This window comes from Strongylocentrotus purpuratus, unplaced genomic scaffold (assembly GCF_000002235.5).
Source record: "Strongylocentrotus purpuratus isolate Spur 01 unplaced genomic scaffold, Spur_5.0 spur5_scaffold_20, whole genome shotgun sequence".
In the NCBI taxonomy this organism is placed as follows: domain Eukaryota; kingdom Metazoa; phylum Echinodermata; class Echinoidea; order Camarodonta; family Strongylocentrotidae; genus Strongylocentrotus; species Strongylocentrotus purpuratus.
The window spans coordinates 20,339,744-20,366,920 of NW_022145606.1; the positions used below are offsets into that span (position 1 = coordinate 20,339,744).

The following is a 27,177-nucleotide window of genomic DNA, read 5'->3' on the forward strand; positions in this document are numbered from 1 at the left end:
CATAAGAAAGCTTTCAGAAATATAATTTCCTACAACATGAGAAGAAATGTTAATAATATCTCACACTGTATGTCTATTTGTCTTTTTTCTTTTTCTCTCACTGCCCGAATTGCGTCATTATTTGGTTGGCATGACACACGAATATAACCTTATTTATTGTATTTCTATATCGAAATGAAATGTATGCCACAACAACATTTTCTTTCTGTACCACTCGTGGATTTACTTATCGAAAAATTAATAAATCATATCGATTCCTGGCAAGGAGATGACTGAAGACAATGTTCTGCTCGATTGCTCGCAATATTTGGGACCCGAGCAATATCTTTTCAGACGAGAGACCCTATTTACAATGGACAATAGATCAAAACGCATGTACCTTATTAGCTAACTTACCACATAAATGAAAACAATATTTACTTTGAAGATAAAATTAATCTCATGGGATAAGACTAGATGTGTTTCCATAAATACAATTATAGTTGTTGATAACGAAGAATGAGAAGTGGTTTAAACATCACATTACTTAAGTGCCGCGACTTGTTTTCTATGATTGTTTTATTCTCATATATTCCCTCAACGTTAGACAACAGAATACTTCCCTGCGAGTATCACAATTAACAAAACTCTTTATGGTTATATTGACGGAATGGTTGCAATATGTTTTAATGTAACACTATGGTATGATGTATTGGAGTATGAGGTTAAACGCTAACTATAAAATGCGTCGTAACATTGGTTTAAAAACACAAAGTAAGGTTTTTGATTTGATAACACCCTTTTCTTGTATTTATAACGCGGTGCATACATTGCCCTTATATTATGCTTCAGCCACTTTATAATATCACTTTTAAAGAACACTGCCGTTAAAGTGCGCGTACGATCCTAAACCTATGTAAAGAACAAGATAAACATGTCAATTTTGCTTTCAATCATTAATTCTGCAATTGAAATAATTTATACAAATCATATTACTAAATTGTGAATTCCATTTTATCTTATCACTAGAAAGCCTTTCAAATGTACAAATGTTTTGGGCAATGCATGTATAGGTCACGACTCCCTTAATACTGACACAATATATATATATATATATATATATATATATATATTTAATTTATTTGTTATTTGCTCTCAGTGCATTATTTTGTTTCAATATAATACATTATATGTTGATCTTGCAGATGCGCATCAGCAATATTCATGACAATACAAGTGTTTGATTATACAAATGCCAAAACAGTAAAATGACCTTTGTATATCCATTTCAAAGCAACTTCACTGAAGAAAGTACATTGGCATTTATTAATCATTCTTTGTTTTATGTGCATAAGGACATATTATTTAATAATGGAAGTCATTTTACTAAACATATTTTATTCTCTTCTTTTCACTCTGTCTTTTCCTTCCTCCTTATTCTTCAATCCCCTCTTTCAATCTCTTCCCTTTTCCCTTTGTCCTCGTCCTCTTTCTCTCCCTCCGTGGCTCCCCCATCCCTCCTGACGTTCCCTCATTCTTTCTCCCTTCCTTTTCTCTCTGTCTATCCCTTCCCCGCTCATCCAACCCATAACTGCCCCCATCCCCCCCTCTCTCTCTCTCTCTCTCTATTTCTCTCATCAGAATTGTTCTGGATACAGGTCAATACTCTGATCAGGATGGCGGCGAACTTCAGCTCTGCAGGAAGGTTCTAGGACAATTACCCCCTGGGCAATCACCCCCCGGAAAGTTACCCCCCGGAAAACTACCCCCCAAGGACAATTACCCCCCGGAGAATTACCCCCCGGAGAATTACCCCCCGAGGACAATAACCCCCTAAGGACAATTACCCCCCGAAAATTACCCCCCGGAGAATTACCCCCCGAGGACAATTACCCCCCAAGGACAATTACCCCCCGGAAAATTACCCCCCGGAGAATTACCCCCCGAGGACAATTACCCCCCAAGGACAATTACCCCCCGGAAATTACCCCCGGAGAATTACCCCCCGAGGACAACTACCCCCGAGGACAATTACCCCCCCCCCCCCCCCCCCCGGGGACAATCAGGATTCAATAGCAAAAGACGATCTGTCACGTTGAGAGATGCTGTGAAGGCTACGAGCCCATAAAATCCCGTGCATGAACCCACATTCGTTCAAATACTTGCGCGTGATCTTCCTCATTACTACACATTTTTCTTTAACTATAATCTATGCAACAACACCGTGGTTGCTGTTTTCTACGAAGGATTTCTCTTGTGCAGCGTTATTTCAACTTTTTGTTCGACACGATGCCCTCTTAAGAAATGAAAAGTTTCGCCCAATCTTAAATTCTTCACAAACTATTTATTTTGCATCACTCTGGCACTCGTCAAGTGCTATGTACACACGTATGGGCACATTTGTTTCTTGATTTAGTGAACGAGCAAGAAAAACAAGGACAAGACATTTTCAAAATGGTAAAACATAATGTTGTAATCAACACACTAGCACAGATTTAAGGTATGCGGGCGCCTCACCGCCGAATGTACACGAATATAAAGTGAAATATTCGGTCATGACCTTGATACACGAATATGAGGATATTCGGGCCTCTCGTTGCCTTGATTCATCATGTTTATAATTGTGATGAGTGTGGTAACAATGTGATGTCGAAATAAAAGATATATATTCGCAAAATATTGTCAGTGAGCAAGGAAGAAAGACATTTTATTATTTGTTTACATTTTATCTTTTAATGACAATAAATACTCTACCCGTTTCTGATATTTGTTTTTCACAAAATCAACGTTTGCCAAAAAAAATTGTCATGTAACTAACATTCTCTTGCGGCACCCCAGTTGAAAAAACGCTGCTCTGGAATTACAAAATCATTGAGATGAATGTACCCAAGTGCGGATACTTATTTTCTTTTAATATGGCACCGTACATACCATATATTTAACTTGAAGGCAATTTTTATTTCAAAATAAATTACAGTACAAGAAAACACATTTTAGTTCACCATGACAACAGAAATATATATATATATATATTACATTACATTTATAAACATGAAGAGAACCTTAATTTTGGAATAGATCATGGATGAGGGCCCATTATACATACAAAGACAAATATACGATCAGCTGATTAGAAAAGTTACAGAGGATGCATAAATAATGATATCTTACATCCTAATTTCTTTGTTGGGCCATTTTTGGGGAGACTAGCTGTATTAACGCGTACTCATCTGCGCGCAATGTATTGTTAAATTTCTAAGAAATGTAAATTCCGTACTTTGATTTGATACATGCGTCTTCTGGCAATTGAATTCGATTTTATACATGCGTCTTCTGGCAATTGAATTTGATTCAATACACGTGGCATATTAAGTCAAACTTCACAAAGGTGGAATGGATACAGAGCGAGAGGGGTGGGTGAAATCTCCTCCTAGGAGGATACATGTACGTCAAGCAAAAAGATTTGGCAGATGGGTACGAGGGCTTTGAATGTGAGCTACGAATATAAATATAATTTATACACAACCCCTGTACGAAACAAATCTATTCCGTCATAAATAACTAAGAAAATGAAAGTTCATGACATTTTCTCTAAATAGCAATTTGAAGAGGAGCTCGCATTATACGTCACAGTGTTACAAATTCCCTGGGTGTGATTGTCCTCGGGCCGCGGTAATGGTGTTTCGAGGGAGGGGGGGGGGGGTAATTGTCCTCGGGGGGTAGTTGTCCTCGGGTGGTTATTGTCCTCGGGGGTAGTTGTCCTCGGGGGTAATTGTCCTCGGGGGTAATTGTCCTCGGGGGTAGTTGTCCTCGGGGGGTAATTCTCCGGGGGGTAATTTTCCGGGGGGTAATTGTCCTTGGGGGGTAATTGTCCTCGGGGGGTAATTCTCCGGGGGGTAATTTTCCGGGGGGTAATTGTCCTTGGGGGGTAATTGTCCTCGGGGGGTAATTCTCCGGGGGGTAAATTTCCAGGGGGTAATTGTCCTTGGGGGGTAGTTTTCCGGGGGGTAATTTTCCGGGGGGTGATTGCCCAGGGGGTAATTGTCCTGATACGCTGCAGGAAACACCTGTGAAGGAGAGAACTGTGAGGTCATCACAGATGTGACGTACTACGTGAAGGAGAAGAAGACGCTCTGCGATGGCTGCGCCTCCAAAGAGGGATGCATCGGAAAAGCAAGAAAGGGTGGGTTGAATCTTTATTGTGAGGAGCATGATGAAGAAATGAAACTGTATTGTACAACGCATGGTGTAGCACTGTGTTATTCATGCGCACTTATAGATCATCAGCAGCCTTGCGTGCAACAAGGTTTAGACCGCGCCATCATGGAAAGTAAAGCGAGCCTAATCACTCTAAAAGAACAGGCAAAGGATAAATTGAAGCTGTGTCGAGCTTTTGGAGATCAGATTCATAAGTGTAGAAAAGACACCGACATCCATCTACAAGCTTTGAAAGATGAAGTAGATTCGGTAATCAATGAGGCGATCCAAACAGAAAAAGACAAAGAGAAGGAGGATGCTGCAAAAATCAATCAATGTCAAAGATAAAGTCACACGCCCGTACATTTTAGGATGCATAGATGAATGCAATTTGATCATGGGAGATATGACTATTGAGCAAACATACATATTAAATCTGAACACTAAGCGCACTGGGAAAGTGCTATAAACCGGTAGTGATACATCACGTGTTATCTCTAGTGCATTGCTGAATGATGACAAGGTAGTATTGGGTAAACACAGCATCGGTTGTACGGGGGTCAGTTTGACTGGAATCATCAGTGTGTATGACAGACAGTGGAAGCACATCAATGACTTCACAATACCAAGTAACGGAACGGATGGTACTTGCATGGTAAACGTAGCTGTTGACCAGGATGGGATGATCGTCGCTGTCGAGGTGTTACAGTCTAAGATATACGTCATCAACCCAGCTGATGGTAAGATCATGAATACCATCACATGTACACAAAATATAAAGATGCTTGATGTACTATCATCAGGTCACATCATCGCTAATGCTGATTCAACTGATTATAGTGTGTTCATTATCGACAGACAGGGTGCTCAAAGGGAAATCCCCCACAGTGATGTTGTTCTGAATGCCTGCATCGATCCTATGACAGACGACCTCTACGTCGTGACATCAGATGATGAGTACAAGACGTGTGTGATTGATCAGGTGATGAGTGGGAGTGATATGAAGATGAGAAGAGTAGCATCATTCCCTCTATCAACAGAAATGGAATCACTGGATGATTGGAGCTGTCACTTTCTATTTTATCGGGTGTTGGTAACGTCATCTGGGAAAATGATTGCGATGGAAACAACATTCTCGTATTCAAAAATAGATTTACCCTCTAAATCAAATCTGATTTCCATGTCCATGTTCACAACATGTATTTACATAAATACATGATATGGCTTTCATCACTAGCATCCAGATAATTACATGTAGGCCTCAATACGTGTGTTATTACTTGTACCTAGATTAGCCATCATTACATGATAATATACAGGATACAAAATTGTTACATGAATAAGTGAATTGTTGTAGTATTGTTTTTATTTCAAAGAAAAGTATAGCAATACTTGAATTTGAATAATATAATGCAAAAAGTAATAGAAAATACAAAAATGCAATAATCGAAATCATAGTGACTTTAGAAGAAAATCTACCAATGTTATTGATAAACTATAACAACGCCATACGATGCAGAGTTTCCTTATCTGTCAAAAGACTAATCATATGGGTTAAAGTCATAATATATGTAAATGTTTGCATTATACCAAGATTAGAGAAGATTAAAAATTGGAAATATTAATTTTCCTCCTCTGTTTCATGTTGTTCTAGGTCATTGTATTCTGCTAAAAGCAGTCCCCACACGATAGCCCTCTTTACGTATTTCTCCATCACTCTATTATGCAAAATTATGCATGGCTAATATGTTCAGAATGTGTAAACATACGAATAGCTGCATACTAGACATAATTTGTAAGATCGTTGATTTTAAAATTTGTCTATGAGACTCTCCATTATGTATATTTGGTTTAATAAAAACGATGCTAAAATAATGAACTAAGTTGCATAGTAGTTTCATCTAACAGGCTCGCAACATTTACATACCTGCATAATATTGGTTTTCTGCAACTTTCGTTTTTTTTTTTTTTTGCTATGACATAATTATGTTCATGTATTTATTTACGAAGTACATTTACTGGAATGACTAATACAACAACTACATAAGTTGCAAAGTCTCGTTATCTATTAACAAGTATTCACATTAAAACTATGCACATTATATATACATAGCAGCATAATACCCAGTATTTGTAAGATTCGACAATTTCGATTTCATAATCTTGCTTATTATGAAACATTCAAACCTTTGATATGTAATTTGTTGCCAAGACTAATGCTATGACACTTATATAGCCTGTTATGTTTCACTCAATTATCGAGTAATAATGTAAATATGTTTTGAAATTATGAGAGTAAAGACCTAGCTTGAGGATAAGAAAGAAAGAAATGAAACTATTCAAATAAGTTGCAGCCTTATTATCGAACACACTCACAGCAGCAAAATAGCTGTATAATATAAATTATTTATTTAAAGATTAAATTTGTTGATTTTCATTTTGCTTTGAGACATGTTGATATATTTCATATATAAAAGTGTATTTTATGAAATGAATAATTTAACAACTAAATAGGGCAAACTCCCCTTACATTTCAGGTATTGACGTTGCAAGTATGCTCATGATAATTATGTTGATAGCAGAAATACCCAGTATTTGTAACATTAAAAACTGTTGAATTGATTATTATTATTATATGAGATATATTAATCGTTGATATTTTGTTTGATAGAACAATTACTGCGTTATACTGAGAATACGTATTATTCCATTTGTTGATTTTTCATTTGGCTATATGACATGTTGATTTATATGTATTCAACCAGTATATTGGATAAAACAATAATATCTCCAAGCGGTATAGTCCTCCTCAGAACTTTATGCTAAGAAAGATAACAAACAGTCATTTTCAGGACTACACTCCCCCAAGAAAGATTACCGAGTCAGAGTCCCTTTTTCAGGACTCCTCAACACACTCTCTCTCTCTCTCTCTCTCTCTCTCACACACACATGGTGCACCCGCAAACCTACTGTATAAAACAATAACAATGTTGTATATTATTCTTTTCTAGCTTGGTAGCAGAGATGCTAACAATGAAGTTGCTCAGTGTTATTATCCACCACTCTCACAACCTTTAGCTGCATTATACTTAGTATTTGTAACATTTAATTTGTCATTTTTTTCGTTTTGGTATGTGACATGATGATATGTTTATATGCAACAAATATCTAATGAATTATGATTAAGTAGGTTAAACATTCATTATGTTTTACATGTTCATGATATGTATATAGCTATATAATACTCAGCATTTGTCAGATTCAACACTGCTGACGTCATAATGATGCTAGCGGGAAATATCTATCTTTGATATATAGTTTGATAGAACAGATAGTAGAAAGATATTATACATTGAAGCTGCACAGTTTGTCAGCGCTCACAATCACCACATGTAGATTATACTGATTACTTGTAACGTTTAACTGGTTGATTTGTATTTGGCTATGGGTCATGTTCATACATGCATGAAAAACAATGATGTACGAATGAAACAAGTTTATTCATTTCATCAAAATAAACAATGTCGAAAGGTCATGAGGATGATGATGCTGATGATTGCTTACAATGTATTGAAAAGTGAGGCTATGTAACCCACAGCTATGTTACAAGTAGGGTCATGAAATGTAAATAATTCACAGTATTTGTGAGATTATACTTAGTTGATTGTTAATTATTATATGAGATATGTTAATCTTTGTTGTGTAGGTTGATGGTAGAGATGATTTAAATATAAAATAAGGTGTAGTTGTTGTTTCTTTCCATCTCACTCACATTATTCAGATCACTGCATTATATGGTATCACAGTCCACACACTACTACTCGATCGCAATCACTTATCTACTTTGCCAGTTGGAATGTTATTTTTGCATTTATGTGCTGGGGGGATTCTATTCTATTCTATTCTATGGAATGTACAATGTAGTTTGTATTTTTGCATGAGTTTATCTCTCGTTTAATGGTTATTATTGGCGTGTGGAAGAAAAAAATGAAATGCTATACAATGAAATAAATTAACAGTTTTGTTATCTATCAGGAGACCATTGATATTACACAGTCATGGAAATAGATGTAGCATAGGGTATCAAAATATGACGTCATACTGGTTAAGTTGTCAATGTAACTGGTTCCAAGCGAGTGTGTGCCTAACAATGGTGTGGTGAACATACCAGTTCCAACCACTGAATTTGGCCTGTACCAGACGGCTGTTTGAATGATTTCACGGTAAACCCCAAACGCAGGCTCTGTTGTTATGAACTAGTCCTGGACGACGAGCGAATATGACGTTAGCACTTTGGGACTCTATACTGAGAATTATTTTTATCAATGGAAATCCATAGACAATTTGCTAAAAGATCATTATGAAAATGCACTCTCAATCTTGACCCAGAATGCAGTAAACCGATATTTTCTTTAACAAATAATTTTGTGAACAGAAAAACAACACTGTTCACATATTTACATTGCAACCTCATTTTGGGGATATTGGACAAAATAATAATCAGTGTGTCATTACCAAAATAAAAAAGAAAACCCAACATTAGCAGATGTATTTATGTCTTGTGTTTTAAGTCATGTAATTTACCATTGGTTATTATAATCTTTGTATATGAAAAACGAAATGGATTTATGCTTAAAACATGTCTTCAAAATCTAAATGGTTCTCATTGTGAGTTTCATCATAAATTTCGAAATCAGTCAATTGGCATTTACAATAAAAACGGGAAGGACTTGACGAACAACAGAATGGGAGAGAGAGGAAGAGAGAGAGAGAGAAAGAAGGGAAGAGTGAAGAGAGAGAGAGAGAGAGAGTGAGAGAAAGGAGGAGAGTAAAGAGATAGCAGGCGAAATAGAGAGAGAGAGGGAGGGGAAGAAACAACAAGAATATAGATAAGGGAGGACATAAGAAAGGGTATAATTAAGGAAAGAGGGGAAGAGAAGAAACAGAGATAAATGAGGGAAACAAAGAAATAATAAAATAACGTGTTAAGATATTGAGAAAGTTGTTGAAGCATGGGCTTAGAAAATGGCGGGACAGCAGTAAAATGGGGGAAAGGGGATGGAGAGGCAAAATCCACGAAGGGTATATGTCATTCAGGTAAATATTCATAGACGTAATTCTCGACATTATTTTATAGTAATAATCTTCTTTGCTGAGCCTCATTGGTATTAAAGGGAAAGACCAGTTTTGGAAACGCTCCCTTCTCAAAAAAAAAGAAGTGGAAGCTCTTATTACCAATTATGTGAAAGAATATGATTTGACTATTAACACGTAATGATTCACATTTTGCCGGGAAACCGCCTACTACTGATATATTTGGTAAATTATCATATCTATCCGGACTGGATATATATCGCGTAGTCCCATATACATCTGTCTGTGTACAGTGCTTTTAACTTAACCAAGACTGGGCCAAATTTATTATCATTTTGATGATTCCATAACCTTGCAGTTTACACGAATATTATATGCTATATGATTTACCTTTTCTAATCGATTCCACAACGTTTCTTTCACAATGCAATCGCATGACCAGAACTGGCCTTTACCTTTAATAACTTGAAATGACTTGAGAATCAAATATTTGGCGACGAATACGAGATGAAAACACATACAGTCACTTCACACAACTGTAGTGAGAAAGATACTTCAACGGATCTGTGACCTCTGTTCTACAGCAAAGTACTCGCACGAACAAAGGTTTTTGGTTTCACTCGCTAAATGTCTCCTGCATGGAAGAACACATAATCCAGAATGTTTAGGGCATCATGGTCTATCTTACACTTTTGAAAACATTGGTCTTAAAACTCTTCCCATTCTACCTTGGCTAGTATTCTTTTATTTGCATGTGGGTAATAATCTATAAAAGAGGTTTTGAGCTAGAAAGAAAAGACAGGTGAACATAATGGTTTGTGCACCATTACTTCATTCATTTCATTGACTGTACAATATAAACCAACTACATGGTTTGGGTTCTGTGAACGTATATAAACGAATTACGATTTCATCAAAGGTTTAGCCGTTACATTAATGCTGGCTGCCCTGTACACAAAATATTAATACAGGTAAGGTTAAAACGCATACGAATATAAGTAACATAGTAATACAAACAAGCCATGCGACTGAGATATAACTCTGAAGAAGTTTGTCTAACTACAGCCGTTTATCTGCGTCATATAGTTCTTCCTAGCCAAGCATACTGCCCCATGAAAAGCTTCCAATTGAGATAACAACGAACTTCAGGAAGCTTTCATTTCATGTGAGACTGCTTTGATTCATATTCATATTAATCAGTGATCTAATTGAGTAAAACTTTACACAACAAGCCTAGCTTTGAAGTAGGTTTCACTTTTTATGTCTGTATTGAATTATTCACATAACTTATGTTAATGTTATGAAATACTTTGGTTCAGGATTATGTACTTGCATATTATTAAACAAATGTTACTGTTTTTAAAGTGTATCACGCTTTTTTTGCATGGAATATGAATAAAAACGACCGATCAATATTAAATCAATCAAACTCTATTCACAAAAAGCAACGAAGCATCTCTTTCGTCGGAGCCCTTTCACTGTGTGATTGTAGAACCAGGCGCGTACGCAGGGGGAGGTTTGGGGGGGGGGGGTTAAACACCCCCCCCCCCTTTGGTATTTTTATGTGTGTAAACCCCCCTAAAAAATCCCTAAACCCCCCCCCCCTTGGAAAAAAAAATTACCCCCATGGCTGACCTAAAAAAGGTGACCTTACCCCCCCCCCCCCCCCCAACGGAGCAAAATGTCAAATTTTCAAAATTCGAGACAAAAAAAAATAAAGCTTACCCCCCCCCCCCCCCCCCCCCCCACTGAGCCACTTTTCGGCTGGCTGAGTCGTTGCGATTTTTTTTTGGACTCCCCCCCCCCCCCAAAAAAAAATAGTGTCCGCTTACCCCCTCCCCCCCCCCCCCCCCCCCCCCCCCACTGAGCGACTTTTTGGCCGGCGCGATTTTCAAATTTTCCTGAGTCGTTGGGAAGTGTTAGACCCGATTTTAAACTCCCCCCCCCCCTTTAAAAAAAATCCTGCGTACGCCACTTTGTAGAACAATGATTGTTTTGTTCTCTACTTGCCATATGTTGCAGGTGTGAAAAATGCCCATCAATTTGTGAGCCAATCAGGGGCAAGGAAGCATCAGTTTAACGTTGGGTGGCATACAACTAGACGCAGACGCCATCTCGATGTTCACCTATACACATATTGCAAGAGGTTGGGTGAATTGTTCTTCTTCAGACGAAGTTTCAATATAATAGGAGCATCTGTATGATCAACTTTCTTTCTGACTTCACATTACGAAGGTTAAAATCGCAAGAAACTGGTAATCAAGGTAAGATTTACATTGTGTGTAGGTCATTTTGTTGTTTCATACAAGGATTCGAAGGGGACGAAAAATATTTAAAATCTTACAAATGCAATAAAAGGTAAACATGAATATGCCTGTGAGATGGTGTATGTTAACACTTATGTGCAACAACAACAGACGAAATGTGAATTACATCTTCCAATGTCTATTTTTCTTTTTACCTTTCTCTAATTATCTCACTGCCAGAATCGCGCCACGATTCAGACAGCATGGCGCCCATATAACACCTTATCTATTGTATTTCTCTATCGAAATGAAATTCATGCCTCAACAAAGTATTTTTTTACCTCCTGATCGCTTTATATCGCAGAATTGATAAATTAGGATGATTCCTCTCAACGAGATCACTGAATCCATTTTTGGGGATCCAGACAGTATCTTTTCAGACGACCGGCCTCACACGGCTCTCACACGAAATGTGCCAGTACACCTAAATGCACGAGGGATGATAAATAAATATTCTGATGAATTTTGGATTAGGGTGACTTGAAGACGCCTAAAGGGGTTTCCACGAATTAAGACAAAAAACGGAGGTCCCATCACCCCCCCCCCCCACTCAATTTAGTCTCCAATATGGGTCTTGTAAAATGTGCAGTTAGTTTTACATGGCCATGCGTGAACGAGCCTTCATTGGACGATTTAATCACCTGATTGCTGTGAAGTATAATGGCCCAGAAGGGCCATAGCGAATCATAAAATCGCAAATCTTTGTTTTGAAGGTAATACACTATATTTATTAATATTCTTTTTGTATTAATATGCATGAGAATATATTACTAATGGAGTTCATTGTATTAAATCTATTATATTCTCTTCCCTTTTCTTTGTCCCTCATTTCCTCCCTTTCCTTCACTCCTCTCTTTCAATTTCTTCCTTTTCCCTTTTGTCTCACCCTCTTTCTATTTCTCCCTCCGTGGCTCACAATCCCTCCTGGCCTTCCCTTCTCCTCTCTCCCTCCCTTCCCCTTCTGTCTATCCACCCCCAACCATCCAATCCCTAATCCCCTTACAAATACTCTCTCTCTCTCTTTCTCTCTTGGGATTTTTTTTTTTTTTATACAGGTCATTACTCTGATCAGGATGGCGGCACACTTCAGCTCTGCAGAAAACATTTGTGAAGGAGAGAACTGTCAATCAATCACAGATGTGACGTACTACGTGAAGGAGAAGAAGAAGCTCTGCGATGACTGCGCCTCCAAAGAGGAATGCATCGGAAAAGCTAGAAGGGGTAGGCCCAATCTATATTGTGAGAAGCATGATGGTGAAGAAATCAAACTGTATTGTAAAACACATAATGTGGCAGTGTGTCAATTATGCGCAATGATAGATCATCATGACCCGTCTTGCGTACGACAGGATATAGAGGGCGCTATCGTGGATAGTAGAGCAAAACTAGACATTCTGAAAGAAAAGGCAAAGGACAAATTGGAGCTTTGTCGAGTTATTGGAGATCAGATTCATCAGTGTAAAAGAGACACCGACACCCATCTACACGATTTGAAAGATGAAGTAGAGTCAGTATTCAACGAGGCGATCCAAACAGACAAAGACAAAGAGAAGGAGGATGCTGCAAAAATCAACCAGGAGACGGATGGGAAGAATCAGACACTTCAAGATGAGATTCAGAAAATCAAGGACAAGATTGGAAAGAACGATGAAGAGAGAGAAAAACGACTTGAACTAAACCGTGCAAATGGAGAGAGGAGACGAAAACCCATTAACAATAAACAGCAAGGTCTTCAAACAGACATTAAGAACATCGCTGAAGAGAAAAAAAGAAAGATTAGTGAGTTGGAAAAAGCATGGCAGGATAACACAACAACCACAGAGACTACAATACAGACACTTGATACAGTACTCGAAAATGATAAAAATGTCGTCAAAGACGGGCATCATGTGAAGATTTCAGTGAGTGATGAAATAAAGAAGCCACTGAATGAGGTTGAGGTGAAACAAGTCACTGATACCATATCGGGTGTGAGTTTTGTGAAGGGTGCTGGGAAACATAAGTATGATGGGAGGATAAATGGGTATGATGGGGAGTGGAAGCTCATTGGTACAATCAATGTAAGTGATAAAATCACAGTCCCAACCGTTTTAGGATACATAGAAGAATGCAATGTGATCATCACAGATAGAGTATTTGGTAGGCTACATACATACATGTTAAATATGAACACTAGAAACAGTCAGAGAGTTATAACCGGTAGTGCTACATTATGGATTCTCTCCTGTGCATTGCTGAATGATGATAAGGTAGTATGCGGTAAATACAGTAAAGGGTGTACAGGGGGCACTTTGAATGGACTCATTAGTGTGTATGACAGACAATGGAATCACATCAATGACGTCACAATACCAAGAAACACAACGCGTGATAACACAAGGGTGGATGTAGCTGCTGACAATGATGGGATGATCATCGCTGCTGAGTGGGGTCAGTCTAAGATATACGTCATAGACCCAGCTGGTGGTAAGATCACAAATACCATCACATGTAAACAGAAAATAACAATGCGTGGTGTACTATCATCAGGTCACATCATCGCTCGACCCTCACCATCAGATCATAGATTGTTCATCATCGACAGACAGGGTGCTCAGAGGGAAATCCCCCACAGTGGTATCATCCTGAATGCCTGCCTCGATCCTATGACAGATGACCTTTACGTCGTGACATCAGATGATGAGTGCAAGACGTGTGTGATTGATCAGGTGACGAGTGGGAGTGATATGAAGAAGAGAAGAGTAGCATCATTCCCCCTATCAACTAGATTGGGTAATAACAAGATTCACTGTAAACAGTCTCGGGTGATGATGACGCCATCGGGGAAACTGATTGCTTGCGATGGAGTAAACATTCTCGTATTCAAAAACAGATTCACCCTCTAAATCAAATCCTGTTTGATTACAATTTCCATGTTCACTACGTACACACACGTATACACATAATGTTATGGCTATCATCACCAGCATCCCAATATTTACATGTATATCTCAATACGTGTGTTATAACATGTACCTAGATTAGCCATGATTATATTATATACAGGATAACAAAATTGTCACATGAAAACATGTATTGTTGTAGTCATTTTTTTATTTGACATTCGATACTCTGGGCCAAAATTTTGAAACACCTTGCCATCTATTCTACAAAAATCGCTCTCCTTGCAGACTTTTTCCCGTAAGGCAAAAATGTATTTAATTGCTCGATAATGATACCCTCTCTTGTATTTATGTGTGAAATGACCTTTTGTGGAATTCAATTCAATGACATGTTTGTATTTTGATCACTTACGTACATGCCTCAATGCTGTCGGATAAAGCTGTTGTTTGTTTGATGATTTTGCTTGTTTGTAATGATATGTACCCGCTGTCTATTTTAAAATTGTAGTACTTCGTTATTTTTATTATGTAATCACAGACACATGCACAGCCCAATTGAGGTAACTTTCTCTTTTTAAGTGAACATGCCTTCCTATACTTAATTCTCTCCTCATTATTTTTTCTTCTCTCTATTCCATTTACTATTTTTGTTCTTTCCTATCAACTTTCTGTTATATAAAATGTAATTTTCATAATTATATCTATAATGTTCTTTCGGTAACTGTGTTAATTTATTATGGGCGTTCCCAACTCAAGCTATGCTTTCCGGATTTTCGCCTCCTTCCGTATCTGAATTATTTACTGTATACTCTATGTTGAAATAATTGTTACATATATCATGTATATATACATTGTGTTTCATATTGTACTGTTGAGAAGGAAATAAATGTTAATAAATACAAAATTTCCAAGAAAAGTATAGCAATATATTAATATATTAATTTACATAATTAAAATTACAATCACCAAAACCAGGTTCAATGCAGGTTTGTAATAGTACATCTTTCGTCTTGTTAACATCCAGCACATTTCTAAACATATTATGCCATAAGTTGCATGTAAATTATCATGTACAAATTCGTATTAAAAATGCTCACAACATGTAAACATGTATATAACTGTATAATACCCTCTATTTTCAAGATTCAACTTTGTTGTTTCTTTTTTTTTCTATGAGACTTTTTGTTATGTATATGTAGTTTAAAAGAAGTGATGCTAAAGTAATGAAATATGTTGTAGATTGTTATCATGATCCTTTAACACAATAACAACATATAAATAGCTGTATACACCGAGATTTTAACAATTAAATTTGTTTATATATCAATTTGCTTTTAGAGATTGTAATATATGCATTTATCCAAAAAACAATAATGTCATCTACAAGTATCAAAACTTTATTTACATTTCGGGTATGCTCATGACATGTGCATAGCTGCAAAATACCCAGTATTTGTAAGATGCAATACTGTTGATTTGATAACTTTGCAATGGGAAATATTAAACTTTGATATTGTTTTAAATAATGGACTACGTGTAAGCTGCAAAGTTTTTCATCGCTTACAATCACTGGAAGTAGATCATACTAATTACTTGTAACATTTAAATGGTTTGTTTTTTATTTCCTTAGAGGCGTGTTGATACATACATGTATCTTTCAAACTAGTTTTACAACTAATAATATAACAACGCTGCAATGTCATGAGGATGATGATGATGGCTTACAATGTATTGTATAACGATGGTATGTTATCTATGTATCAAGAAACTATTTACATTACAAGTACGCTCATGAAATGTACATAGCCGCATAATTCATAGTATTTTTAAGATTTATCTTTGTTGATTGCCAAATATTATATGAGATATGTTTATTTGTGTTGTGTATTTTGATGGAAGAGATGTTATTACAGTAACATAAGCTGTAGTTCTTTCTTTACATCTCATACACTCACAATATAAAGACCACTGCATGTTATGGTATCTAATCTTGTCTTACCAGATGAAATGTTATATTCTTTTATTTGTTTGCTTCATTCGTTTGATTCTTTTCTGGGGAGGGGTATCTTCTTTAACCTATGGAATGTACAATATCGTTTGTAGCGCTGCATGAGTTTATTTCTTGTTTGTTCATTTTGCTTGCTAGTTGATTTAGGTTTTGTAGAAGACAAATAAAAATGAAAATGCCAAACGAATACAAAAAAGTGACATAGTTTTATTAGCTATCAGGACACCGTTTATATTACACACCCATGCATGACAATAGCTGTAGCATAGAGAACCACAGTATGACCTCATACTGGCTAATTTGTCAGGTTCAAAATAATTTTGTTCTAAACAACGGTGTGGTGATCATAAACGTGTCAACCACTGAATGTTCCCTGCTCCAGCAGGAAGCCTGAATGATTTCACGGTGAACCTCATGCCCATGCTCTGACTGTTCTTCAGAACAAGTAACCTAAACGACTAGCAAATATGACGTTAGCACTTCGGTAATCTATCATGAGTACTATTGGATACCATGGAAATCCATAGAGACTTTAACAGAAGATGATTATAAAAGGGCAATGTGTGAATGTTTGCCCTGTCAGTTCATTTTTTAGAAATAAGACATTAATTAGTTTGACATTACCAAATTGAGGGAAACAATAGCAGTTGAATAGATATATATATTGTGTTCTAAAGTCATCATGAAATATTCCATTGGTTATGAACATCTTTAATTGTCCATGAACAATTTGCTTTTCGCTTTAATAAAAACGCGTCTTCACAATCTAATTGGTTGTCATTGTGAGTTTCATCACATTAAGAGGTAATCAGAGGGGAAATTAGATGAACAAGAAGTTTAAAGTGATGGGTTTGTTACAGTATTTTAAGAAGGTGTGAGGGCACTGACTGGAATAGCGTAAACTAATTGAAAAAAACGTGAGAGAGGGAGATAGTGGGGGACGGGAGATAAAGAGGGGGAGAGACAGGGGGAGAGACAGGGAAAGAGAGAGAGAGAGGAAGAAAAAGAGAGACATTGGTGGTAAGGATGGGAGAGACACAGAAACCTTCTTGCTATAACGAATCGTGAGAATTACATGTATCGCAATTTTTCTGAATGGCATGACATTTCAATTTAAGGACCGGTCACACAGAGGGGACGCATTGGGAACGCACGGCCAGCGCATTGGAAATTTGCAATTTTGGCCAGTGCGTTGTCGTGCGCCCAACTTTTGTCGAAGATACAGCGAGCTGACACAAAAAGCATAGCGTGTTGCTAGCGCGCTGAGCGCATACAGGGCGCATACAGTGCGCATACAGACCGTACACAGAGCGCACATGCTAACAACTTCCACGAATGCACAGCGTGTTGCTAGCGCGCTGGACGAATGGTTCACGCATGCACCGCGTTCTCAACAAAAGTGGTCACACATAGACGACGCACGGTCCGCGCATTGGAAATCGGAAAAGGCCGTGTGCCTAACTTTTGTCATGATTTTGGAAAAGCTAGCGAGCTGACACAAAATGCACAGCGTGTAGCTAGCGCTGTGCGTATACAGGGCGTGTGCACCGCGTATGTCTGGCGCTGGTCTAGCGCGCTCCGCGCATGTCTGGCGTGCCTTTGGCGTGTACATTCATGCGTCGAGCTCCGCGCACACTTTTGAGCATGCTCTTAAAATCCCGACGCGAATGACGACGAATGCATAGCGTGGGTCCAGCGCGCTCGACGAACGAGTAACGAATGAAGTATTTTGTATTTGTATTTAGTATTTATTGTTCATTTCTGGATATTTGACTTTCACTGGTGTAACATATACAGATTAAGCCTAGCGAACGACAACGCACTGGCCAAAATTGCAAATTTCCAATGCGCTGGCCGTGCGTCCCCCATGCGTCCCCTCTGTTTGACCGGGCCTTACAGAATACTTTCATAAAATTCATGTCTTTACATGATCATCCATAACTTACACATTGTCCCGCACATCAGCAGTGTACTCTAATGAAGCAATTTAGATTGTATAGAATTGTATTATTACTCTAAATAAACTATTAACTCCAAGATCAGGGGACGGCTTCAGATATTATGACTGGTGGAAGGGGTTCAATCCCCCAAAATCTATGAAAATATAACTTTTAAAAGATTATCAGGCGAAAATTGGGGTTCATTCAGGCAAAATTGTATGATTTATATCAAGCAATACAAATAATAAAAATAGGAGGGATTCGGCCCCTTCTTTGCCCCCCCCCCCCCCCCCTTAGATCGTGCAAGGAACAAATATTGCTCTCCTTCTCTACATAAATATTGATAATAGAAATGCTGCTTCAACTTACAATATATTGCCATGTATTCTCTATGTTCATTCAAAAATACCTACATGTGTTCCAAACAAGATGTTTTGCATATGATTTTACAATACAAATTCTTATTGAAAGGGATCTCATAAAAGAAAGGGATCATAGTATAATGTTACACCTATGTAATGTGCTATTTTGCATCAGTTGGAAATTAATTTAATTCAAAGTTTGGTATTAAGTTTGGGATTCCCTTCAGATTCAACCATATTTTAACAAGCCTTGAGATATAAAAGAATTGAACAAGCTAAAGTTAAGTGAAAGCACGAACCCGATTAGACTACATTCATGTATATAAAATATATATGCATTCAGTGCAAGCACAATTGATACATTTAACAATTATTGTATATTTTGTTTAATCATGTTCATGACACGAAAGACAACATATTTGTTAGAATACGGTCCCCGGTTGACACAATATCATGATAGTTAAAAAGCCAAAGTTAGTTACACATGTGTTTAATCATGGTAAGAATAACCATCAACCCCCGGCCTCTATCGCCTTCATAAAAGTTATTACTGTCACGGACAGGTACCAAGTTAAGGCTAAAGATAACACAGGCAATAACACTTTACAAAAACAAATATAGACATCAATTTGAGATATCAATTTCGCTCTTTGAACTCCAATATATATTTCTTAAACTGATAAGCAAATGAAAGCATCGCTTTTTTACAACGGGCAATAGATCAAAATACATTTACATTATCAGCTATCATATCACATGAGGGAAAACAGTATTTACTTTCAAGTTAAAAATTAACCTTATTTTGCATCAGTTGGAAATAAATTTCATTCAAAGTTTGGTATTAAGTTTGGATTTCCCTTTTAATAGATTCAATCATATCTTAACAAGCCTTGAGAGATAAAATAATTGGACAAGCTATTATGTAATGCTCGCACGAACCCGACTTTACTACATTCATGTATAGAATACATATGTTTAGGCAATGCAAGTTCAAATGATACATGTACATATTATTTTATATTCTTTAAAAATCATGTTCCCTAACATAAAAGACAACAACATTTTTTAATACGGTCCTAGGGTTATAAAATATCTTGATAGTTAAAAAGCCAAAGTTAATTGGAAATGTGTGTAATAAAAGTAAAAATAACCATCACTCCTTCGCCCCCAATCGCTTTCAGAAAAAAGTTGGGCTGAAGATAACACAGTCAATAAAACTTTATCAAAACAATTTACATCGCGCATCGCGTATAAGAAAATGCGCACTTTGCGCGAACTCTATTGTGACGTAACAATCACACCCTAGGCACACTGTTTGCAGTGTATCGAACATTTGTCAAACACTGGATGCAAAGTGCTGTACTGGTTTGACGATGTTTTTGCAACTTCTAATGCTAGTAAACCCTGTGTAGCCTACATAATTTAAGAGTATAAGATAGTAAGAGTTTCTTGTTTGCTCTAGATGTCTGATGTGGTTAATAATAGTAATATTGACTGCCTAATTCAGGGCAATACGACTTGTCATATATCACCCTCACCTTCGGTTCGGGCGATATAATTGCCCAGAAGGCAGTCAATATTGCTTAAATATTGATATTGGGATTACCTGTTTTTTTTTTTCTTCTCTTGCCCTAACCCCCCCCCCCCCTCTCCCTCTCTCTCTCTCTCTCTCTCTCTCTCTCTCTATTTCTCTCTCATACAAACCCTCATTTTCCTCCCTTCTCTCTCACTCTTTCCTTCGTTTTCTCCCCTCTCTCTTCACTTCTTCATCCCCTCGTTATCTTATCCACTCACGCTCTCTTTCCATATACCCCACTTTCTATTTTTTTTCTTTCTCCGTCACTCTGTATTCATTCTCCCTCTTCCTCTAATCCTACCACTCTCTTTCTTCCTCTCTTTATATTCCTCTCTCTCTGTCTCCTTTTCTCTCTCCCCATCTCTCTTAATTACACTGTGTCCCTCACCTTTTTGTTCCATGTTGCTTCCCCTCCCCTCTAAATTATATTTGTGCACACAAAATAAAGAGTGAGCAATTCAGAATTGTGTTATGTAAGTTTGATATATTTCAATTTGTATAAAGAACCCTTTCCTAATATACAAATCTTTACGTGATCATTCAGAACATACACATTGTCCCGCACCACAATTGTGTATATTAATAAATCAATAATTATAGAGTGTATAGAACTGTCTCATTACTCTCAATAAAATATTGCCTGCAAGATCAAGGGGCGGCTTCAGATTGTATGAATGGTGGGAGGGGTTCAATTCACCCCCCTCTCCCCCCCCCCCTCCCCCCACAATATATGAAAATATAATTTACAGCAGATTATCAGGCAAAAATGGGGATTCATTCAGGCAAAGATTATGATTTATATCAAGCATAAAAAAGGAGGGCTCCAGTCCCTACTTTGGTCCCGTGCAAGGAACAAATTGTGCTCCTCTTCTCTACATGAATATTCATGATGGAAATGCTGCTTCAATTCACAGCAATATATGTTGTACTTCTTATTACTATTATTCATTCAGTAATACTTCGATGTGCTCAAACTGCTATTGAAACCTCATGAAAAAAAGAGAGCATATTATAATGTTACACTAATGTAATGTACTAATTTGCATCATGTTGCAAAAACAAAACTACAAAAAAATCAAAATATGGTATTAAGTTTGGACTTCCCTTTAGATTTATCCCTATCTTAACAAGCCTTAAGATATTTTTTTTTTAATTGGACAGGCCAATGTTTAATTTTTGCACAAACCCGACTAGACTATATTGTGTAGAATACATCTGTGCAGGCGGCTCAAGCACCAGTGATACATGTAACGACCATTTTATATTCTTTTTAAGTCATTTTCCCTAACATGAAAGACAGAATCATTTTCACAATACAGTCCCTGGTTGACATAATATCGTGATAGTTAAAAAGCAAAAGTCAATTACATATGTGTTTCAAGAAATTAAGACTAACCACCACCCCTTGTCCTCTATCGCTTTCAGAAAAGTTATTACTGTCACGGACAGGTACCACGTTTAGGCTAAAGGTAGCACAGGCAATAACACTTCATAAAAACAAATATAGACATCAATCTGAGATATCAATTTCGTTCTTTGAACTCCAATATATAATTCTTAAACTGATAAGCAAATGAATGCATCGCTTTTTTACGACGGGCAATATATCAAAATACATTTACATTATCAGCTATCATATTACATGAAGGAAATAGTATTTACTGTCAAGTTAAAAATTAACCTTATGAGATAAGACTAGATGATACTTGGTTGATTTCATAAATACAATTATCATGTTACACCACGAGGAGTGAGAAAAGATTCAAACGTCTCTTCGCCTACAACGCAGTGGATCATTTTCTATGATGTTTATCTTCTCATAGATTTCCTCAACGTTAAACAACAGAATACTTCGCTACACTACCGTGAGTATCATATTGGCCATACACTGTATTTGATTATGCTTTATTGTCAGAATGGTTTCATTATGTTGTAATGTAATATTATACGTTGTATGATGTGTTGCAGTATGAGGTTGTTAAAGGTATAGGCCAGTTTTGAAAATGTCCCCCTCTAAAAAATGAAATGGAAGATCTTTTTACCAATCGTGTAAAAGAATATGTTTTGACTAAAACGTGATGATACAAATGTTGCCGGGAAACCGCGTACTAATTGATATATTTGGTAAATTATTATATCTTTCCGGACTAGATAGATATCGCGTAGTCCCATATACATCTCTATGCGTACAGTGCTTGTAACTTTACCAAGACTGGGCCAAATTTCTTATCATGTTGATGATTCTAGAAACTTGCAGTACACACCAATACTTATATGCTATAATTATGATCAACCTTTTCTCATCGATTTCACAACGTTTGTTTCACAATGCAATAGCATGACCAGAACTGGTCTATACCTTGTCTGGTCTATATCTATAAACTGCGTCATAATGTTGGTTTAACCAGTGGCGCAGCTACGGGCTGAGAAGGACGGCAATCGAATGAGAGATGATGGAAAGGGGAAAAACAAATAACGCGAGATCATTTAAGGAGATATATTACTTTACAAATACTCTTAATATTATGTGGATGAGTGGCATGTGCATTAAAATATTACCATAAAATGATTTGCGCCCTTGATGTAGCATACAGCAGAGAAGGAGAAGAAAAAAGAAGATAGGAGTGAAAGATAGAAAACGTATAGGAACAAAAAACAGAGAGAGAGAAAGAGAGAGAGAGTATGTATGTGTGTCTATTTATCTTTAAAATGCATAGTTTGTTCCACTCTAAAAGAGCAAGGGGTATATGTACCTCCCGACCAGGTCAAACTTCTTCCTCAAATTGTGGCCTTTTTCCGTTACATGTTTAAACCCCTTATGCCACACCCTACCAAGATTAAGTGTCCATTTGTATGTCATTTCATCTTTTGTTACCAAATTAATTTCACTCGCATTAAAGACGATATAATTTTCACAATACAACCCCTGGATACAAAAAACATGTAGTTGTTGTTTAAAATTCTGAGGGCGATCGTGTAAGTTATATTTGTCCAAAAACTGTGAGACTTTTGCAGCAAAAATAAAATGAAACTTGATACCCAGTTTCTCCATAAGTTTCCTGTCTCCAGCTGCTATAGTTATCTCCTCAAATGACATTCCAGTCAACTGCTTGATGCTACTACTGTTCATCCTTCCATTGGCTCCTTCTTGCAAGATCATTGTTGATTGCCAAACTATTCTTTTATTGAGTTGCATACTCAAACATTTTATAGCTGTCTTCTTTCCACAATTCAGAATGTTGGGTTCTTTATCATGCCATATCTTAACAAGCAAGCATTAACTGATAAAATAATCGGACAAGCGAGGAGGCGCGATAGCTCAGTCGGTAGAGCAGTGGTCTCGTTATCCGGTGACCCGGGTTCGAAACCAAGTCGATGCGCTAGTGCCCTTTGGTAAGGCATTAATGCTCATTACCAGGACCCTTGGGGATGACCTTAAGCCGTCGGTTTTCTGTTTGCTTACTAACAAGCAATTGTTGCTTTCTTAGCTGTCAGGTAAAATAACCACCACTATCACTAATGTAAGAATAAACCTGACTTCATTACAAGCAGTGCAATGCCCCCTCCAAATCTAATGGCGAAAAGGGGGGGGGGAGGTGTGTGTTAAAGAGAGAGAGAGAGAGAGAGAGAGAGAGAGAGAGGAAGAGAGAGAGAAAGAGAGAGAGAGAGAGAGAAATGGTGAAATGAATGAAAGGGAAAAGGAACATAGGATGATGTAAGTAGATAGTTTATAATAAGTGATCAGTAACTTGGGGACAACATGATAAGTATTAAATGAAATCTTGTGTATGGAGAAAAAGAGGCGATTATCACAAAATACCCTGGGGTGATCTGACCTGCGTCCTTGATGGAGCAGAGAAGAAAAATAAATGGAGATATGACTGAAAGATAGGAGATATACTGGAAAAAGCAGAAATGAACCAGTATGCATGTGTGTCTGGTTCACTTTAAAATACAGAATTTCACCATTTTAAAGGAGCAAGGGGTATATCCGATCCCGGTCTATTCAGTCTGCCTCCCCAAATGTCGACCCTTTAGTACAGTGTTTTTTAACAGAGGTTTATAGGTATATATATATCGCTGGGTATTTTGAAGAAGTAAAATCATTTCAGAAATGGTAAAGTATATATTTTTCGCAAAAGTTAGTAACGACTCCATAAAATATGATGATATGATCATGTGCCCGTAAATCGTATTGATCGGGGCAGCACGGCACCCAAATATTTATTGTATCGAAATGAAATTGATACCAATACAAAGTGTCTTATGTTTAGCCCACGTCCCTCTAATTATCGCAAACTGGATAACTCGGGATGATTCCTGGCAACGAAATGACCGAATATATAACCTTACATTTTATATAGTGTATATTGATGAATAAATAGCAAATGTGCCCATATTATAGAATGAAATAAAAAATACTTGTTCACTATTTTTCAATCGGGGTAACGCGAAACTATTCAACACCTAAACTCCAAAAAACTCCTGTAACGGTACTGTAAACAAAAAAATATAGGTGGTTCAAAAACAATGATGTAGTCAACTAAAAAATAATAATATTCCGCTTTAATATAGCACTTAATACATCAACGATGTCTCGTAGCGCTTTACAGACATATTATTGCCTCAGTCATCGGATTCAGGCTTGCCCGGACACAATGTATGTACCTCACTCTCTGGGGAGCATTACAGCCGGCGTCATTTTACAGACGCTCACAATGATGAGCAAACAACACTGTTGGTCATTATGGTGGAATAGTTTTTACTCCAATTTATGGAATGATTATGACAATGATTTATTCATAATAGATCTAGATAATAGTATACATTCTCAGATTTTATTGAATAATAATTGACGATTGATTGATTTAATACGTGACTGCTAAAGCATGTGTATGCCACTATGTGGTACCTACGTCCTTAAGTCATAACTGACAGTATGGGGATTAATGCCTCACAAAAGGGCACTAATATAGCACATCGACACGATTTTGATCCTGTGGCCTCAGTAACGAGGCCATTGCTTTGACACTGAATCATGACTGAACGCAGCGGAGGCTAGGGTAGGGGGCAGCCCCCACAAATACAAAAAACAGAAATAAAATTTAGTGTACATTATTTGTCCCATCTTACTGGGTACCCATTTAACACCAGATGTGAATCAATTTCGGATAATCTGCAAATCAATAGTAGGCGCCTCGATCACCTTACGTTCGTTCATCTTCCATCAAGAACCCAGGGTCTTATTCCTGTCCCCGACCCGAAGATTCCCAATAATTTGGAATAACCTACCCTTCTCACTCAGGGATGCGGCTGTCCTTGTCTCACGTCCGATTTTTCTTAACCAACTAAAATCTTACTTTGAATAAAGTATGAACACATGTAACCAACATCAAAAGCTGATGTTTGGATATAATTTTGATTGAATATATAATTTGAATATTAAGAGATTGATTTGTATTTCCCCTCATTATAATTGTTTCTATCGCACATCTCAAACTGACCGCTGAGTTCTATTCTCCAAAATCTGTGCAACATAATAACTATTATTCAATTCCAATTTCTGCTATTTACTTTTCTTTTTTGCTTCACTTAAACGGACATGCTAGTGACACCTGAGATAACATATTGCAATTTACCGAGCTTAAGTTTAACATTATGCATTGTCATCAATAAGTTTTTGTTTTTTGTTTTTGTTTTAATTATGATTATGTATACTATTTTAGGCATCCCCTGATGCATCTCCTGGAGTCGGAAGAAAAGACTTACGGCTTATAGGAATTTTACAGTCCTTTTTTTTCTTCCCGGCAACTTCGGGAGGTGCGGCAGGGGAAGCCAATTTTATTCTTTCATACTTTGTGCCATTCTATTGTACCTTGTATTGTATGTTTGAAATGCCAAATAAATAATAATAATAACGTGTGTGGAGAGTGACAAATTTAGACTAATGTCTTGCCAAAGGACGTTGGTGTCGGGCTGGGATGTAAACCCAGTACCTTGTGATCTGCAGTCGAGTGACTTATCCACTACACCACAACACCTCTAAAGAATAGCACCCCCCCCCCCCCCATACTGAACCCGAGTTACGCCACTGACAAGAGGTTTTAATCTCAAATCTATGTACCTTATCAGCTATCATATCACATGATGTAAAACAGTATTTGCTTTCAAGTTGAAAATAAATATATTTCCTCACTGTTTGACAATGGAATACTTCTCTTTCAGACTATAAGTATCATATTAACTGTATGATTATGCTATATTGACAGAGTGATTTCAATCTATTTTGATGTAATAATACACTGTGTTAGGTTGTTAACACTATCTATAAAATGCGTCATAGTATTTGTTTAAAAACAATTTTGAGGTCTTAGTCCATTCCAATTCAAAAGGCATTAATAAAGCAGATGTTTCTTCCAGTTATGAAGCGCTAAATGTATAGCTCCAAATTTCTCGGCCGCTTGATAATATCACATCATAATATCGCTGTCAAATCGCGGTCACAATCCTAAGCCTATGTGACTGTCATTTTGCAAAAACGTTACGAACTAGGTGAAGTGTTATGATGTATACACATAATATTAATAAATATATTACTTCCATATTTTCTGATCAAGAGAAAGCTCTAGAAAGTACAAATGTTTTGGGAATCTTTGTATACTACGAATTGCGAACACTTGTACTTGAAGAAAACGATTAATTTAATATACATATATTATTTGCTCTCAGTGCATTATATACATGTATATATATATATATATATATTTATATATAAATGGTTGCGACAGATGCACATCCACACACCTCAAGACTATACAAGTTTTTTGTAATAA

At 37.0% G+C, this 27,177-nt stretch overlaps 1 protein-coding gene across 1 annotated transcript; it reads left to right on the forward strand.

Annotated features, from left to right (window-relative positions):
• The first annotated feature begins 12,649 nt into the window (after window positions 1–12,649).
• Window positions 12,650–14,461, forward strand: LOC115927632. Its single transcript, XM_030993744.1, has one exon. The coding sequence runs from the start codon at window positions 12,650–12,652 to the stop codon at window positions 14,459–14,461; it is 1,812 nt and encodes a 603-aa protein (XP_030849604.1).
• Window positions 14,462–27,177: the final 12,716 nt, after the last annotated feature.

Excerpts from the sequence above, each read along its gene's own strand:
- LOC115927632 (XM_030993744.1), top strand. The coding sequence starts at position 12,650 with ATGGCGGCACACTTCAGCTCTGCAGAAAACATTTGTGAAGGAGAGAAC.